The sequence below is a fragment of the Bombina bombina genome, chromosome 1 (genome assembly GCF_027579735.1).
Source record: "Bombina bombina isolate aBomBom1 chromosome 1, aBomBom1.pri, whole genome shotgun sequence".
In the NCBI taxonomy this organism is placed as follows: domain Eukaryota; kingdom Metazoa; phylum Chordata; class Amphibia; order Anura; family Bombinatoridae; genus Bombina; species Bombina bombina.
In genome coordinates this window covers 300,590,537-300,610,879 of record NC_069499.1, presented here as the reverse complement: position 1 = coordinate 300,610,879, position 20,343 = coordinate 300,590,537, and the positions used below count along the sequence as shown (strand labels likewise).

Sequence of the window (20,343 nt, the reverse complement as noted above, 5' to 3'; positions counted from 1 at the left end):
AATACAATTGTGACCATTCACACAGGAATTTTACATTTTTTTATGTGTTTTATTGTATGTGTAAACTAACACCTGTCAACTGAATTTAAATGTGTATCAAATTTTCTTGAAATTATGCAGTGAAACAACGCATTTCCAACAATCTAGCAATACCAAACATATAACTTCTGATAAAGCAAAATAAAACACAAAATCCCCTGGTGCAAAATAAAATTATGGGATATGTTTCCCATATTCTGCGGATTAGAGACGTTTACTGTGCAGTCTCCCAAGATAACAGTGCAATCCCACAGGATGATGGTGTAATGGCATCAGATCTAAGCAAAGTCTGAATTCAGCACTGATGATTCTGATTGGCTAGTTTTTACTGAAGAAGATAGTAGCAAGAAAAACTCAATGGTAACTGCTCACAGAGCAGTTCCTCTGGTGAGTTGATCTATGTTGTGTGTGTGTGTGTGGTTTTTCTCCAACATTGGTGTGTCCGGTCCACGGCGTCATCCTTACTTGTGGGATATTCTCTTCCCCAACAGGAAATGGCAAAGAGTCCCAGCAAAGCTGGCCATATAGTCCCTCCTAGGCTCCGCCCACCCCAGTCATTCTCTTTGCCGTTGCACAGGCAACATCTCCACAGAGATGGTTAAGAGTTTTTTGGTGTTTAAATGTAGTTTTTATTCTTCTATCAAGTGTTTATTTTAAAATAGTGCTGGTATGTACTATTTACTCTGAAACAGAAAAGGATGAAGATTTCTGTTTGTAAGAGGAAGATGATTTTAGCAGACAGTAACTAAAATCGATTGCTGTTTCCACATAGGACTGTTGAGATGAAGTAACTTCAGTTGGGGGAAACAGTTAGCAGACTTTTCTGCTTAAGGTATGACTAGCCATATTTCTAACAAGACTGTGTAATGCTGGAAGGCTGTCATTTCCCCTCATGGGGACCGGTAAGCCATTTTCTTAGTCAAACATACAGAATAAAGGGCTTAATAAGGGCTAAAAAACTGGTAGACATTTTTATGGGCTAAATCGATTGCTTTATTTGGGCATATTATTCAGATTTAGGCTAACAATTGGCATTTATAATCTTGGGGAACGTTTATAAAACGGCAGGCACTGTGTTGGACACCTTTTTCAGTCAGGGGGCCTTTCTAGTTATAGACTGAGCCTCATTTTCGCGCCATTACTGCGCAGTTGTTTTTGGAGAGCAGGGCATGCAGATGCATGTGTGAGGATCTAAGAATCACTAAAAAAGCTTCTAGAAGGCGTCATTTGGTATCGTATTCCCCTCTGGGCTTGGTTGGGTCTCAGCAAAGACTATAGCTGGGACTGTATAGGGGTTAAATTTAAAAACGGCTCCGGTTCCGTTATTTTAAGGGTTAAAGCTCTGAAATTTGGTGTGCAATACTTTTAATGCTTTAACAATTCCTTCATACTTTTTCACATATTCAGTAATAAAGTGTTTTCTGTTTGAAATTTAAAGAGACAGTAACGGTTTTATTTTAAAACGTTTTTTGTGCTTTGTTGACAAGTTTAAGCCTGTTTAACATGTCTGTACCTTCAGATAAGCTATGTTCTATATGTATGAAAGCCAATGTGTCTCCCCATTTAAATTTATGTGATAATTGTGCCATAGCGTCCAAACAAAGTAAGGACAGTACTGCCACAGATAATGATATTGCCCAAGATGATTTTTCAAATGAGGGGAGTAAACATGATACTACATCATCTCCTACTGTGTCTACACCAGTTTTGCCCATGCAGGAGGCCCCTAGTACATCTAGTGCGCCAATACTTATTACCATGCAACAATTAACGGCTGTAATGGATAACTCCATAGCAAATCTTTTATCCAAAATGCCTACTTATCAGAGAAAGCGCGATTGCTCTGTTTTAAACACTGAAGAGCAGGAGGGCGCTGATGATAATTGTTCTGTCATACCCTCACACCAATCTGAAGGGGCCATGAGGGAGGTTTTGTCTGATGGAGAAATCTCAGATTCAGGAAAAATTTCTCAACAAGCTGAACTTGATGTTGTGACATTTAAATTAGAACATCTCCGCGCACTGCTTAAGGAGGTGTTATCTACTCTGGATGATTGTGACAACTTGGTCATTCCAGAGAAATTATGCAAGATGGACAAGTTCCTAGAGGTTCTGGTGCCCCCCGACGCTTTTCCTATACCCAAGCGGGTGGCGGACATAGTAAATAAGGAGTGGGAAAAGCCCGGCATACCTTTTTGTCCCCCCCCCCCCTATATTTAAGAAATTATTTCCTATGGTCGACCCCAGAAAGGACTTATGGCAGACAGTCCCCAAGGTCGAGGGGGCAGTTTCTACTCTAAACAAACGCACTACTATTCCTATCGAAGATAGTTGTGCTTTCAAAGATCCTATGGATAAAAAATTGGAAGGTTTGCTTAAAAAGATTTTTGTACAGCAAGGCTACCTTCTACAACCAATTTCATGCATTGTTCCTGTCACTACGGCAGCGTGGTTCTGGTTCAAGGAACTAGAAAAGTCGCTCAGTAGAGAAACTCCATATGAGGAGGTTATGGACAGAGTTAACGCACTTAAATTGGCTAACTCTTTTATTTTAGATGCCGCTTTGCAATTAGCTAGATTAGCGGCGAAAAATTCAGGGTTTGCTATCGTGGCGCGCAGAGCGCTTTGGCTAAAGTCTTGGTCAGCGGATGTGTCATCCAAGACAAAATTGCTTAACATCCCTTTCAAAGGTAAAACTTTATTTGGACCAGAATTGAAAGAGATTATTTCAGACATCACTGGGGGAAAGGGCCACGCCCTTCCACAGGATAGGTCTTTTAAGGCTAAAAATAAGCCTAATTTTCGTCCTTTTCGCAGAAACGGACCAGCCTCTAATTCTGCATCCTCTAAGCAAGAGGGTAATACCTCACAACCCAAACCAGCCTGGAAACCAATGCAAGGCTGGAACAAGGGTAAGCAGGCCAAGAAGCCTGCCACTGCTAACAAAACAGCATGAAGGAGTAGCCCCCAATCCGGGACCGGATCTAGTGGGGGGCAGACTCTCTCTCTTTGCTCAGGCTTGGGCAAGAGATGTTCAGGATCCTTGGGCGCTAGAAATAGTTTCTCAAGGTTATCTCCTGGAATTCAAGGAACTACCCCCAAGGGGAAGGTTCCACAGATCTCGCTTATCCTCAAACCAAATAAAGAGACAGGCATTCTTACATTGTGTAGAAGACCTGTTAAAAATGGGAGTTGTTACGGTTGCCTCCAGGCTGGCTGGAAGTTGGACCGTAGAAAAGGATGCTCCTAGCGCTCACCAAAGGAGCAGCAGCACCGTGGACACTATAACTACTGCGTAGCCACCATCAGTAATGCAGACTATATGAACCACCGCTGCTGGGCTGGTATCTCGCCGTCTGCTCTGCGCCCTGGACCTACGACCAGGCTCCAGTAGGCGAACCTCTTCCTTCTGTAGCAATCCCTGTAGCTAAGGGAGTATGAAAAACATAGCAATCCCTGTAGTGATTATAAGCTGTCCCCTACAAACATGAGTCAAAGCTGCAAGTTAGAGGGACAGAAATAGGTCTGATGTGCTGGAGCACACAGCCTCCTTTTTATTGAGGTTACATGCAAACAGGACACTCTCAGGGGGAGGCATAAAATCCCCCATCACACATTTGATATTAGATAGAGCAGTGATTTTTAACCTTTTTTTTGCCGTGGCACACTTTTTTACATTAAAAAATCCTGTGGCACACCACCATCCCAAAATTTAAAAAAAAATCACACATTGTAGCCTAATACAGCATATATGTATACACATACACACAAACAAACACATACTGTATGTATTGTGCTGTTATGCCATGCCTCCTACAAACTACCCCTGCACTGGGAGTAAAAACAAGCAAAGTTTAAAAAATATGTCACACTGTTGTCAGTCTGCCGTGGCACACCTGAGGATCTGTCACGGCACACTAGTGTGCCACGGCACACTGGTTGAAAAACACTGAGATAGAGAGACACTCCCTTTGACAGGCCACAACATTACTTCAGCAGATAACATTTTACACACAATAAAACAATGCAGTCCACCTTATCAATACTAGTCTGATTAGACAATGGGAAAGTTGATCACTAAACCTAATTAGAGCTGATCCCAGCAGACTTGTATTTAGTATAGGTTTCTTGAAGCTGAACAAAATTTAACTCTTAATGGCACACAATGAAACTGAACCAAGTGGGAGAAAGCCAGGGACAAGTCATTTCACAGGTCTGGGGACATAGTCTTAAAGGGGGCATTGTTCACCAAAGTCACAATATGTCCCCAGACAGTTCCCAAAGGGCCACACACACCCAACAAAAGTCAATATACTCTCAGGGGCACAATCTTACAGGGGCCATAGTCATGTGGAAGGAGGCTGGCAAATAGGCTTCTCCAAAATCCAGGGAAGCAGGGCAATTTTCCATTTAAAGGGCCAGTTACAAACAGCAGTTTGTAACAGGAGTGATACACCCAGTTCCAATAAAGGAACAAGGAATGGGATTTTATTCCAATCTGTTCGTAGTTCCCAAAAAAGAGGGAACGTTCAGACCAATTTTGGATTTGAAGATCCTAAACAAATTTCTCAGGGTACCATCGTTCAAAATGGAAACTATTTGAACGATTCTACCCACCATCCAGGAAAGTCAGTTTATGACTACCGTGGATCTAAAGGATGCGTACCTACATATTCCTATCCACAAGGAACATCATCAGTTCCTAAGGTTCGCTTTTCTGGACAAGCATTACCAGTTTGTGGCCCTCCCATTCGGGTTGGCCACTGCTCCAAGGATTTTCACAAAGGTGCTAGGGTCCCTTCTAGCGGTTCTAAGACCAAGGGGCATTGCAGTAGTACCTTACTTGGACGACATTCTAATACAAGCGTCGTCTCTGTCAAAAGCAAAGGCTCTTACGGAGATCGTTCTAGCCTTTCTCAGATCTCACGGATGGAAGGTGAACAAAGAAAAAAGTTCTCTGTCCCCGTCAACAAGAGTTCCCTTCTTGGGAACAATAATAGATTCCTTAGAAATTAGGATTTTTCTGACAGAGGTCAGAAAATCAAAACTTCTAAGCTCTTGTCAAGTGCTTCATTCTGTTCCTCGTCCTTCCATAGCGCAGTGCATGGAAGTAGTAGGATTGATGGTTGCAACAATGGACATAGTTCCTTTTGCACAAATTCATCTAAGACCATTACAACTGTGCATGCTCAGTCAGTGGAATGGGGATTATACAGACTTGTCTCCAATGATTCAAGTAGATCAAAAGACCAGAGATTCACTCCGTTGGTGGCTGACCCTGGACCATCTATCCCAGGGAATGAGCTTCCGCAGACCAGAGTGGGTCATTGTCACGACTGACGCCAGTCTGGTGGGCTGGGGCGCGGTCTGGGAATCCCTGAAAGCTCAGGGACTATGGTCTCGGGAAGAGTCTCTTCTCCCGATAAACATTCTGGAACTGAGAGCGATATTCAATGCTCTCAGAGCTTGGCCTCAACTAGCAAAGGCCAAATTCATAAGGTTTCAATCAGACAACATGACGACCGTTGCATATATCAATCATCAGGGGGGAACAAAGAGTTCCCTGGCGATTGAAAGAAGTGACCAAAATAATTCAATGGGCGGAGGATCACTCCTGCCACTTGTCTGCGATCCACATCCCAGGAGTGGAAAATTGGGAAGCGGATTTTCTGAGTCGTCAGACATTCCATCCGGGGGAGTGGGAACTCCATCCGGAAATCTTTGCCCAAATAACTCAATTATGGGGCATTCCAGACATGGATCTGATGGCGTCTCGTCAGAACTTCAAGGTCCCTTGCTACGGGTCCAGATCCAGGGATCCCAAGGCGACTCTAGTAGATACACTAGTAGCACCTTGGACCTTCAACCTAGCTTATGTATTCCCACCGTTTCCTCTCATTCCCAGGCTGGTAGCCAGGATCAATCAGGAGAGGGCCTCGGTGATCTTGATAACTCCTGCGTGGCCACGCAGGACTTGGTATGCAGACCTGGTGAATATGTCATCGGTTCCACCATGGAAGCTACCTTTGAGACAGGACCTTCTTGTTCAGGGTCCATTCGAACATCCAAATCTGGTCTCCCTCCAACTGACGGCTTGGAGATTGAACGCTTGATTCTATCAAAGCGTGGGTTTTCAGATTCTGTTATAGATACTCTGGTTCAGGCCAGAAAACCTGTAACTAGAAAAATTTACCATAAGATATGGAAAAAATATATCTGTTGGTGTGAATCCAAAGGATTTCCATGGAATAAGATAAAAATTCCTAAGATTCTCTCCTTTCTACAAGAAGGTTTGGAGAAAGGATTATCTGCAAGTTCTCTAAAGGGACAGATCTCTGCTTTATCTGTTTTACTACACAAAAGACTGGCAGCTGTGCCAGATGTTCAAGCATTTGTTCAGGCTTTGGTTCGGATTAAGCCTGTTTACAGACCTTTGACTCCTCCCTGGAGTCTAAATCTAGTTCTTTCAGTTCTTCAAGGGGTTCCGTTTGAACCTTTACATTCCATAGATATTAATTTACTATCTTGGAAAGTTTTGTTTTTGGTTGCAATTTCTTCTGCTAGAAGAGTTTCAGAGTTATCTGCTCTGCAGTGTTCTCCGCCCTATCTGGTGTTCCATGCAGATAAGGTGGTTTTGCGTACTAAGCCTGGTTTTCTTCCAAAGGTTGTTTCTAACAAAAATATTAACCAGGAGATAGTTGTACCTTCTTTGTGTCCGAATCCAGTTTCAAAGAAGGAACGTTTGTTACACAATTTGGACGTTGTCCGTGCTCTAAAGTTCTATTTAGAGGCTACTAAAGATTTCAGACAAACCTCTTCCTTGTTCGTCGTTTATTCTGGTAAAAGGAGAGGTCAAAAAGCGACTTCTACCTCTCTTTCCTTTTGGCTTAAAAGCATTATCCGATTGGCTTACGAGACTGCCGGACGGCAGCCTCCTGAAAGAATCACAGCTCACTCCACTAGGGCTGTGGCTTCCACATGGGCCTTCAAGAACAAGGCTTCTGTTGACCAGATATGTAAGGCAGCGACTTGGTCTTCACTGCACACTTTTGCTAAATTTTACAAATTTGATACTTTTGCTTCTTCGGAGGCTATTTTTGGGAGACAGGTTTTGCAAGCTGTGGTGCCTTCCGTTTAGGTAACCTGATTTGCTCCCTCCCTTCATCCGTGTCCTAAAGCTTTGGTATTGGTTCCCACAAGTAAGGATGACTCCGTGGACCGGACACACCAATGTTGGAGAAAACAGAATTTATGCTTACCTGATAAATTACTTTCTCCAACTGTGTGTCCGGTCCACGGCCCGCCCTGGTTTTTTAATCAGGTCTGATGAATTATTTTCTCTAACTACAGTCACCACGGTACCATATGGTTTCTCCTATATATATTTCCTCCTGTCCGTCGGTCGAATGACTGGGGTGAGCGGAGCCTAGGAGGGACTATATGGCCAGCTTTGCTGGGACTCTTTGCCATTTCCTGTTGGGGAAGAGAATATCCCACAAGTAAGGATGACGCTGTGGACCGGACACACCGTTGGAGAAAGTAATTTATCAGGTAAGCATAAATTCTGTTTTTTTTTAAATATAAAAGGTAATACAGTATAGATAAATATTTTTCTTTCTCACAGTTGCTCAACATAAATCTCCTTTTATCCCTAATGCAACATGTCCCTTTAAATAAACACCCGGTGTCTGATACCTTAACGCTGTACAAACACAGTCATTGATATAAGAGCAGCAAACAAATGTGCGCCTAGTGATATGCAAGTAGTAAACAAACACACAGCCTGTGATAAAGCAACACTAAAACAAACACGCTCACCTCTTGCTATATGATTACTAGAATATGCCGCTTTACTACAGAAGCACCAAACAAATAAGTATGTTGAGATATAGCAGTGTTAAAGACTGCATTGTACAGCAAGGCTGAGCTCTCCTATAGTAATACTGCAGTACTAAATAAATACACATGATCAGTTAGACAGCTGAGCTCCTAAGTGCCACAAGATTTTCCTGAATTGGCTTTTGTGTTCTCCACAGAAAATTTTGCGAGGTGTGCTGTATTACATGATGGTGCGAGACGAGTACAATTCATTATGAGCAGCATGCAATTAACGCTAATCCAAGACCAGCACTGGCTGGGACTCCAAAACGATTATATTTCATTTTCTGATCAGCTAGCTTCAAGGGGTACAGCTTCTGCCTTTCCCAGCCAGCACTGGGGCCCTGCCTCCCTCTAGTCTAGTCACCATCAGGCTCCTGCCTTACCTTACTAATACGTATTCATATCTCCTTCCCCTTTACAAAAGTCTTATTTTTTATTTTAAAGTGTATAAACAGTGCCTACATTAACATACCTTTTAACATTTCAACGTGTGACTGTGTACATATATAAAATGTATTTGTTTCTTATCTTTATATCATTCTCCAATGTTTTGATGGTGTATCCAGAGCAAATGGTTTAAACGTAAGTTTGGTTTACAGCATTTGTTTTTTGTTGTTAAAAATGTTATTTTAATATGAACAAATATTTTTTTCTTTTTCTTAGAAATGCAACACAGCCATTTATAATTTCTCTCCATTATTTTAATAATACTTTTATCTTTCTCTTTTAAACCACTTCTACTTTGGATCATTGTGATTCCATTGTGCACCTTCTGTCTGAGATTTCTGTTGCAGTCTAATTTCTTTACTTGCAAGTAAATCCCTGTCATCTGCTTACTTTAAATAACCTCATGTTGTAATGCATTATTGTATAATGTTCTAGGGTGCTTCATCTTGTATTTGTGCTACAGGTATTGGATTTACCTTTGATTATTGTATCCCTTATTGCTGATCCTAATAAAGTAAAAAAAAAAAAAGTTTGTTGTGTGCAGAGTTACTGTGTCACAGCAGGCAGAGAGAGGACTGTAGGTTATCTCAGCGGGACCGACAGCGTTTGGGACTGTCCCGCACAATCCAGGTCGGTTGGGAGGTATGCTTTAATACATCATATTTATAGTAGGAGGTCCTTTTTCATTACATTAATAGTTTGTTTTTTCCCCTCAAGCTGAAATACAATAATCTAGCAACTCTTCCTCTTTTTTTCTTGGTACACCCAAAAAGCTCTGTATTTCTCATTAGTACAAAATGATTTATATCCAAGACATAAGTTCCTTTCCAGCACAGTGCAAAACATCCATAAATATTTAAATACCTTTAACATGTATGGTTTTAAATTGAACAAAAGAAGGGGGATATGACCAAAACATTTAAATAGATTAGCTTATAACGAAACATAATGTTGTTTTATAAATGAGTGATAAAAGACATTTATTATTCAGAGGAAAACCTTAGAGCAAAAGAGATCTTGTTCTGTAAAAGTGGTGGATACATAAAATCTCTCAGTATAAGTAGTATTCTTAATAAAACCATGGAATGAACATATTTGACATAGCTGTAGTATTGGGCTTCTAAAGCTTCTTAACCGTTATAGTATACCCTTTCACGTACACATTTGATAACCCATAATTTGAGCGTTTATATATAAATTTAAATATTTTCCATTTCATGTAAATTTTTAAGGAACATATCCCTGCTGGGAGGTCATGCCATAAATCTTGGATTAAAGGGACATTAAAAAAATGTATATTTTAAGTTTCAGATACATCATACAATTTTAAACAACTTTCCAATGTACTTCTTTTATAAAATTTGCTTCATTATTTTGGTGTCCTTTGTTGAAAAGGGAGCAATGCACTACTGGGAGCTAGATGAACACATCAGGTGAGCCAATGACGAGGCATTTATATACAGCCACCAATTAGCATCTAGCTTCCAGTTAGCGCAGTGTTTTGTTTTTTACTCAGCCTTTCCAGAAGTGCATTGTTTCTCCTGAGAAGAAAATATAAGTAGATTAGTAGTTTTTTTTTTTTTGTTTTTTTTTTTCCTTTTCAAATAAATTTTTATTGGAAACAACATTATGATAACATAACAATACTCCTCTTTTTTTTTTTTGTACATAATTGATAACGATAGTGCATATAGTGAAACAGAAAACAAATTACATCAGGGGCCAATCAGTGATCACTGTGAGGGAGTCATTTATAACATTAAGAGGCAATCTAGTGCGCGCATGAGTGGTTATCTTGTTATATATTGGTACTTTGGTAAAAATTTTAATTTCTTCTGTTAAGTGTGATCAGTCCATGGGTCATCATTACTTCTGGGATATTACTCCTCCCCAACAGGAAGTGCAAGAGGATTCACCCAGCAGAGCTGCATATAGCTCCTCCCCTCTACGTCACTCCCAGTCATTCTCTTGCACCCAACGACTAGATAGGATGTGTGAGAGGACTATGGTGATTATACTTAGTTTTATATCTTCAATCAAAAGTTTGTTATTTTAAAATAGCACCGGAGTGTGTTATTACCTCTCTGGCAGAGTTTGAAGAAGAATCTACCAGAGTTTTGCTATGATTTTAGCCGGAGTAGTTAAGATCATATTGCTGTTCTCGGCCATCTGAGGAGTGAGGTAAACTTCAGATCAGGGGACAGCGGGCAGATGAATCTGCATAGAGGTATGTAGCAGTTTTTATTTTCTGACAATGGAATTGATGAGAAAATCCTGCCATACCGATATAATGTCATGTATGTATACTTTACACTTCAGTATTCTGGGGAATGGTACTTCACTAGAATTACACTGTAAGAAATACATAAAGCTGTTTAATAACTAGAGATTATGTTTAACGTTTTTGCTGGAATGTAAAATAGTTTTCATTTGCTGAGGTACTGTGTGAATAAATTTTGGGCACTATTTTTCCACTTGGCAGTTGCTTAATCTGTTTTTCTGACAGTTTCTGTTCTCCCTCACTGCTGTGTGTGAGGGGGAGGGGCCGTTTTTTGGCGCTTTTTCTATGCATCAAATATTTCAGTCAGCAACTCATTGTATTCCCTGCATGATCCGGTTCATCTCTACAGAGCTCAGGGGTCTTCAAAACTTATTTTGAGGGAGGTAATTTCTCTCAGCAGAGCTGTGAGAATTATAGTTTGACTGAGATAAAAAACGTTTATTCTGTAATTTGTTTCCTGCTTTCAGAATTTGTTATCTTTGCTAATGGGATTAAACCTTTGCTAAAGTTGTGTTGTTTACAAGGATTGAGGCTATAACTGTTTCAATTTATTAATTTTCAACTGTCATAGATCTTCTGTGCTTCTTAAAGGCACAGTACATTTTAATATTATTCTAATTGAATTGTATTTCCAAGTTGCAAGTTTATTTGCTAGTGTGTTAAACATGTCTGATTCAGAGGATGATACCTGTGTCATTTGTTGCAATGCCAAAGTGGAGCCCAATAGAAATTTATGTACTAACTGTATTGATGCTACTTTAAATAAAAGTCAATCTGTACAAATTGAACAAATTTCACCAAACAACGAGGGGAGAGTTATGCCGACTAACTCGCCTCACGTGTCAGTACCTACATCTCCCGCTCAGAGGGAGGTGCGTGATATTGTAGCGCCGAGTACATCTGGGCGGCCATTACAAATCACATTACAGGATATGGCTACTGTTATGACTGAGGTTTTGGCTAAATTACCAGAACTAAGAGGTAAGCGTGATCACTCTGGTGTGAGAACAGAGTGCGCTGATAATATTAGGGCCATGTCAGACACTGCGTCACAGGTGGCAGAACATGAGGACGGAGAACTTCATTCTGTGGGTGACGGTTCTGATCCAAACAGACTGGATTCAGATATTTCAAATTTTAAATTTAAACTGGAAAACCTCCGTGTATTACTAGGGGAGGTGTTAGCGGCTCTGAATGATTGTAACACAGTTGCAATACCAGAGAAAATGTGTAGGTTGGATAAATATTTTGCGGTACCGACGAGTACTGAGGTTTTTCCTATACCTAAGAGACTTACTGAAATTGTTACTAAGGAGTGGGATAGACCCGGTGTGCCGTTCTCACCCCCTCCGATATTTAGAAAAATGTTTCCAATAGACGCCACCACAAGGGACTTATGGCAAACGGTCCCTAAGGTGGAGGGAGCAGTTTCTACCTTAGCTAAGCGTACCACTATCCCGGTGGAGGATAGCTGTGCTTTTTCAGATCCAATGGATAAAAAGTTAGAGGGTTACCTTAAGAAAATGTTTGTTCAACAAGGTTTTATATTGCAACCCCTTGCATGCATTGCGCCGATCACGGCTGCAGCGGCATTCTGGATTGAGTCTCTGGAAGAGAACATTGGTTCAGCTACTCTGGACGACATTACGGACAGGCTTAGAGTCCTTAAACTAGCTAATTCATTCATTTCGGAGGCCGTAGTACATCTTACTAAACTTACGGCGAAAAATTCAGGATTCGCCATTCAGGCACGCAGGGCGCTGTGGCTAAAATCCTGGTCAGCTGATGTTACTTCTAAGTCTAAATTGCTTAATATACCTTTCAAAGGGCAGACCTTATTCGGGCCCGGGTTGAAAGAGATTATCGCTGACATTACAGGAGGTAAAGGCCATGCCCTGCCTCAGGACAAAGCCAAGACTAGACAGTCTAATTTTCGTTCCTTTCGTAATTTCAAAGCAGGAGCAGCATCAACTTCCTCTGCACCAAAACAGGAAGGAGCTGTTGCTCGCTACAGACAAGGCTGGAAACCTAACCAGTCCTGGAACAAGGGCAAGCAGACTAGGAAACCTGCTGCTGCCCCTAAAACAGCATGAATTGAGGGCCCCCGATCCGGGATCGGATCTAGTGGGGGGCAGACTTTCTCTCTTCGCCCAGGCTTGGGCAAGAGATGTTCAGGATCCCTGGGCGCTAGAGATAATATCTCAGGGATACCTTCTGGACTTCAAATACTCTCCTCCAAGAGAGAGATTTCATCTGTCAAGATTGTCAACAATCCAGACAAAGAAAGAGGCGTTTCTACGCTGCGTACAAGAGCTCTTGTTAATGGGAGTAATCCATCCAGTTCCACGATCGGAACAGGGACAGGGGTTTTACTCAAATCTGTTTGTGGTTCCCAAAAAAGAGGGAACTTTCAGACCAATCCTGGACTTAAAGATCCTAAACAAATTCCTAAGAGTTCCATCGTTCAAGATGGAGACTATTCGGACAATTTTACCTATGATCCAAGAGGGTCAATACATGACCACTGTAGATTTAAAAGATGCTTACCTTCACATACCGATTCACAAAGATCATTATCGGTACCTAAGGTTTGCCTTCCTAGACAGGCATTACCAGTTTGTGGCTCTTCCATTCGGATTGGCTACAGCTCCAAGAATCTTCACAAAGGTTCTGGGTGCTCTTCTGGCGGTACTAAGACCGCGGGGAATCTCGGTAGCTCCATACCTAGACGACATTCTGATACAAGCTTCAAGCTTTCAAACTGCCAAGTCTCATACAGAGTTAGTGCTGGCATTTCTAAGGTCACATGGATGGAAGGTGAACGAAAAGAAAAGTTCACTCGTTCCACTCACAAGAGTTCCCTTCCTGGGGACTCTTATAGATTCTGTAGAGATGAAGATTTACCTGACAGAGGACAGGCTAACAAGACTTCAAAGTGCTTGCCGCACCCTTCATTCCATTCAACACCCGTCAGTGGCTCAATGCATGGAGGTAATCGGCTTAATGGTAGCGGCAATGGACATAGTACCCTTTGCACGCTTACACCTCAGACCACTGCAACTGTGCATGCTAAGTCAGTGGAATGGGGATTACTCAGACTTATCCCCTTCTCTGAATCTGGATCAAGAGACCAGAAATTCTCTTCTATGGTGGCTTTCTCGGCCACATCTGTCCAGGGGGATGCCATTCAGCAGACCAGACTGGACAATTGTAACAACAGACGCCAGCCTTCTAGGTTGGGGTGCCGTCTGGAATTCTCTGAGGGCTCAGGGACAATGGAGTCAGGAGGAGAGTCTCCTGCCAATAAACATTCTGGAATTGAGAGCAGTTCTCAATGCCCTCCTGGCTTGGCCCCAGTTGACAACACGGGGGTTCATCAGGTTTCAGTCGGACAACATCACGACTGTAGCTTACATCAACCATCAGGGAGGGACAAGAAGCTCCCTAGCTATGATGGAAGTATCAAAGATAATTTGCTGGGCAGAGTCTCACTCTTGCCACCTGTCAGCAATCCACATCCCGGGAGTGGAGAACTGGGAGGCGGATTTCTTAAGTCGTCAGACTTTTCATCCGGGGGAGTGGGAACTTCATCCGGAGGTCTTTGCCCAAATACTTCGACGTTGGGGCAAACCAGAGATAGATCTCATGGCGTCTCGACAGAACGCCAAGCTTCCTCGTTACGGGTCCAGATCCAGGGATCCAGGAGCAGTCCTGATAGATGCTCTGACAGCACCTTGGGACTTCAGGATGGCTTACGTGTTTCCACCCTTCCCGTTGCTTCCTCGATTGATTGCCAGAATCAAACAAGAGAGAGCATCAGTGATTCTAATAGCACCTGCGTGGCCACGCAGGACTTGGTATGCAGACCTGGTGGACATGTCATCCTGTCCACCTTGGTCTCTACCTCTGAAACAGGACCTTCTGATACAGGGTCCCTTCAAACATCAAAATCTAACTTCTCTGAAGCTGACTGCTTGGAAATTGAACGCTTGATTTTATCAAGACGTGGATTTTCTGAGTCAGTTATTGATACCTTAATACAGGCTAGGAAACCTGTTACCAGAAAGATTTACCATAAGATATGGCGTAAATACCTATATTGGTGTGAATCCAAAGGTTACTCTTGGAGTAAGGTTAGGATTCCTAGGATATTGTCTTTTCTACAAGAAGGTTTAGAAAAGGGTTTATCTGCTAGTTCATTAAAGGGACAGATCTCAGCTCTGTCCATTCTGTTACACAAACGTCTGTCAGAAGTTCCTGACGTCCAGGCTTTTTGTCAGGCTTTGGCCAGAATTAAGCCTGTGTTTAAAACTGTTGCTCCACCATGGAGTTTAAACCTTGTTCTTAATGTTTTACAGGGCGTTCCGTTTGAACCCCTTCATTCCATTGATATAAAGTTGTTATCTTGGAAAGTTCTATTTTTAATGGCTATTTCCTCGGCTCGAAGAGTCTCTGAATTATCAGCCTTACATTGTGATTCTCCTTATTTGATTTTTCATTCGGATAAGGTAGTCCTGCGTACTAAACCTGGGTTCTTACCTAAGGTAGTTACTAACAGGAATATCAATCAAGAGATTGTTGTTCCTTCCTTATGCCCAAATCCTTCTTCAAAGAAGGAACGTCTACTGCACAACCTGGATGTAGTCCGTGCTCTAAAATTTTACTTACAGGCAACTAAGGAATTTCGACAAACGTCTTCTCTGTTTGTCATTTACTCTGGGCAGAGGAGAGGTCAAAAAGCTTCCGCTACCTCTCTTTCTTTTTGGCTTCGTAGCATAATTCGTTTAGCTTATGAGACTGCTGGACAGCAGCCTCCTGAAAGAATTACAGCTCATTCTACTAGAGCTGTGGCTTCCACTTGGGCCTTCAAGAATGAGGCCTCTGTTGAACAGATTTGCAAGGCTGCAACTTGGTCTTCGCTTCATACTTTTTCCAAATTTTACAAATTTGACACTTTTGCTTCATCGGAGGCTATTTTTGGGAGAAAGGTTCTTCAGGCAGTGGTTCCTTCTGTATAAAGAGCCTGCCTATCCCTCCCGTCATCCGTGTACTTTTGCTTTGGTATTGGTATCCCAGAAGTAATGATGACCCGTGGACTGATCACACTTAACAGAAGAAAACATAATTTATGCTTACCTGATAAATTCCTTTCTTCTGTAGTGTGATCAGTCCACGGCCCGCCCTGTTTTTAAGGCAGGTAAATATTTTTTGATTTATACTCCAGTCACCACTTCACCCTTGGCTTTTCCTTTCTCGTTGGTCCTTGGTCGAATGACTGGGAGTGACGTAGAGGGGAGGAGCTATATGCAGCTCTGCTGGGTGAATCCTCTTGCACTTCCTGTTGGGGAGGAGTAATATCCCAGAAGTAATGATGACCCGTGGACTGATCACACTACAGAAGAAAGGAATTTATCAGGTAAGCATAAATTATGTTTTTTATAATGGAGAAATATATGGCAGGTGATGCCATATTCAGTAACCCTGACAGTTAAAGAACACAAATCAATACTGAAGTGTAAAGGTATATGGTATATGTGGTATATGCGGGCAGATATAGTGTTGTTGGGCTGAATTACCCTATGTTCCATAAGGAAAGCGTGTGGTGAGGGGGGGCACAGGGGGAGGAGGAGGGAGATAGATTAGTAGTTTTAAATTGCACACAATCTGATTCATGAAAGTTTTTTTAATTTTTACTTTACTGTCCCTTTAATACTTTGACACATGAATTGCCACACATTTTGAAGGTTCCTGTAAATTGACGTTTTTTGTTTTTTTTGTTTCTCTTCAGATTGTCCTCCCATCCTTGTTGCAATCACTTAAGATATCTCCTCTCATTGAAAAAATCAGTGACCATAAAGATTTTAAAAAACTGCTGCGCACACGGAATAATGTCCTTGCGTTATACTCTAAATCAGGTAAGAAGGGGTAAAGTTTCATTACAGCAATTGTTATACAAACCATATACTCTCTCTAAATCGTCTGTAGCTGCTGCCTGCCATTTCACCCTGCAATGTTTTCAAACACACTTTTCCATTGAAAAGATTTCTTTGGTGTTAAATGGGATTGTTCACTGCATATTGTCGTCAGCATTACTATGTTGTGCACTCTCATAAGATTTGCTTTTCTATCCTTTCACAGTGTGACAACTTGTATAATTTTTTTTCTGTAGGTGAAGATAGGGTAGCAGTGCTTCATCCAACTTATTTCATTTTACTAGGCTGGTTTTACCCCTGAAAAAGGGATGATGACACAAATGCTATGACATAAGATAACTTTTACGTTAAATTTATACTGAAACAAAGCAATGATGATAGATTTAGCAATACTTTTCTTCGAATAGGATCATACACTGGCAGGTAGGTAGATCAGACTGATTCACTGTAAATACATACAGAAGGAACTTGATCTAATCAGGTGATGAACAGATAGGGAAATGCCTTTGCATGCTCACATCTCATAAACAGGACACAAGTTAATACCCATTGTGTACAAGTTGTTGTTTAACACAATCAATTCAGACTGACTTAAAAATGAATCTCCACTGCTCTTCTATCAAAAATCAATCTGTTCTTGATTTCTCTGTTAAACGTTTCACAAAAAAATCTGCTTCAGTCTGTTTACCAAATAACCCTGCTCACATTTTATCTGGAAAACTAAAAAATTATACGCATTCAACAAACAGTGATGAAGCTGCCTTCCTGCACATTGCACAAAAACGTATAGAAAACAAATATTTATTAGGCATAATAAAGATTTGTTCTCATAACCATTTATATTTTTCTTTTAGCAATATAATCCTAATTAAAATGTATAGTGTACTGTGTATCTTTCAAGGCTGAGCACTCCGAGCATACCTACCTAAACTGCTAGATTAATTATTTGTGTCAATCATAAAGGTTCCAATCCCCTACAGCTGGCAACCATGATCAAACTATGTTTTTGTTAGGTCACTTGTATACAGGTCGTTGTGTTTGAGGCTCTGTTGGCGGGAGTAATAAAGGGGTTTCTTTCATGTAATTAGCAATAGTCCATGAGCTAGTGACGTATGGGATATACATTCCTACCAGGAGGGGCAAAGTTTCCCAAACCTCAAAATGCCTATAAATACACCCCTCACCACACCCACAAATCAGTTTTTACAAACTTTGCCTCCTATGGAGGTGGTGAAGTAAGTTTGTGCTAGATTCTACGTTGATATGCGCTCCGCAGCAGGTTGGAGCCCGGTTTTCCTCTCAGCGTGCAGTGAATGTCAGAGGGATGTGAAGAGAGTATTGCCTATTTGAATTCAATGATTTCCTTCTACGGGGTCTATTTCATAGGTTCTCTGTTATCGGTCGTAGAGATTCATCTCTTACCTCCCTTTTCAGATCGACGATATACTCTTATATATACCATTACCTCTACTGATTCTCGTTTCAGTACTGGTTTGGCTTTCTACTACATGTAGATAAGTGTCCTGGGGTAAGTAAGTCTTATTTTCTGTGACACTCTAAGCTATGGTTGGGCACTTTTATATAAAGTTCTAAATATATGTGTTCAAACATTTATTTGCCTTGATTCAGGATGTTCAATATTCCTTATTTCAGACAGTCAGTTTCATATTTGGGATAATGCATATGAATAAATCAATTTTTTTCTTACCTTAAAATTTTACTTTTTCCCTGTGGGCTGATAGGCTCGTGGGGGCTGAAAATGCTTCATTTTATTGCGTCATTCTTGGCGCTGACTTTTTTGGCGCAAAATTTTTTTCTTTGTTTCCGGTGTCATATGTGTCGCCGGAAGTTGCGTCATTTTTGACGTTTTTTGCGCCAAAAGTGTTGGCGTTCCGGATGTGGCGTCATTTTTGGCGCCAAAAGCATTTAGGCGCCAAATAATGTGGGCGTCTTTTTTGGCGCTAAAAAATATGGGCGTCACTATTGTCTCCACATTATTTAAGTCTCATTGTTTATTGCTTCTGGTTGCTAGAAGCTTGTTCACTGGCATTTTTTCCCATTCCTGAAACTGTCATTTAAGGAATTTGTTCAATTTTGTTTAAATGTTGTTTTTTCTATTACATATTGCAAGATGTCCCAGATTGACCCTGAGTCAGAAGATACTTCTGGAAAATCGCTGCCTAGTGCTGGGTCTACCAAAGTTAAGTGTATTTGCTGTAAACTTGTGGTATCTGTTCCTCCAGCTGTTGTTTGTAATGAATGTCATGACAAACTTGTTAATGCAGATAATATTTCCTTTAGTAATGTTACATTACCTGTTGTTGTTCCTTCAACATCTAATACTCAGAGTGTTCCTGTTAACATAAGAGATTTTGTTTCTAAATCCATTAAGAAGGCTATGTCTGTTATTCCTCCTTCTAGTAAACGTAAAAGGTCCTTTAAAACTTCTCATATTTCAGATGAATTTTTAAATGAACATCGTTGTTTTGATTCTGATAATGATTCCTCTGGTTCAGAGGATTCTGTTTCAGAGGTTGATGCTGATAAATCTTCATATTTATTCAAAATGGAATTTATTCGTTCTTTAGTTAAAGAAGTCTTAATTGCATTAGAAATAGAGGATTCTGGTCCTCTTGATACTAAATCTAAACATTTAAATAAGGTTTTTAAATCTCCTGTAGTTATTCCAGAAGTTTTTCCTGTCCCTGGTGCTATTTCTGAAGTAATCTCCAGGGAATGGAATAATTTGGGTAATTCTTTTACTCCTTCTAAACGTTTTAAGCAATTATATCCTGTGCCATCTGACAGATTAGAGTTTTGGGACAAAATCCCTAAGGTTGATGGGGCTATCTCTACTCTTGCTAAACGTACTACTATTCCTACGGCAGATAGTACTTCCTTTAAGGATCCTTTAGATAGGAAAATTGAATCCTTTCTAAGAAAAGCTTACTTATGTTCAGGTAATCTTCTTAGACCTGCTATATCTTTAGCGGATGTTGCTGCAGCTTCAACTTTTTGGTTAGAAGCTTTAGCGCAACAAGTAACAGATCATAATTCTCATAGCATTGTTAATCTTCTTCAACATGCTAATAACTTTATTTGTGATGCCATCTTTGATATCATTAGGGTTGATGTCAGGTATATGTCTCTAGCCATTTTAGCTAGAAGAGCTTTATGGCTTAAAACTTGGAATGCGGATATGTCTTCTAAGTCAACTTTGCTTTCCCTTTCTTTCCAGGGTAATACATTTTTTGGTTCACAGTTGGATTCTATTATCTCAACTGTTACTGGAGGGAAAGGAACTTTTTTACCACAGGATAAAAAATCTAAAGGTAAATTTAGGTCTAATAATAGTTTTCGTTCCTTTCGTCACAATAAGGAACAAAAGCGTGATCCTTCACCCACCGGAGCGGTATCAGTTTGGAAACCATCTCCAGTCTGGAATAAATCCAAGCCTTTTAGAAAACCAAAGCCAGCTCCAAAGTCCACATGAAGGTGCGGCCCTCATTCCAGTCCAGCTGGTAGGGGGCAGATTATGATTTTTCAAAGAAATTTGGATCAATTCAATTCACAATCTTTGGATTCAGAACATTGTTTCAGAAAGGTACAGAATTGGCTTCAAGATAAGGCCTCCTGCAAAAAGATTTTTTCTTTCCCGTGTCCCAGTAAATCCAGCGAAGGCTCAAGCATTTCTGAAATGTGTTTCAGATCTAGAGTTGGCTGGAGTAATTATGCCAGTTCCAGTTCTGGAACAGGGACTGG

At 40.9% G+C, this 20,343-nt stretch overlaps 1 protein-coding gene across 1 annotated transcript in view; it reads left to right on the top strand.

The window, feature by feature from the left end:
* PDIA5 (protein disulfide isomerase family A member 5) overlaps positions 1-20,343 on the top strand; it is a 326,999-nt gene that overhangs the window by 56,182 nt on the left and 250,474 nt on the right. The window contains exon 2 of the mRNA XM_053698070.1: positions 16,437-16,563. Within this exon, the coding sequence (XP_053554045.1) occupies positions 16,437-16,563 (127 nt within the window). The remainder of the gene's footprint in view (positions 1-16,436; positions 16,564-20,343) is intronic.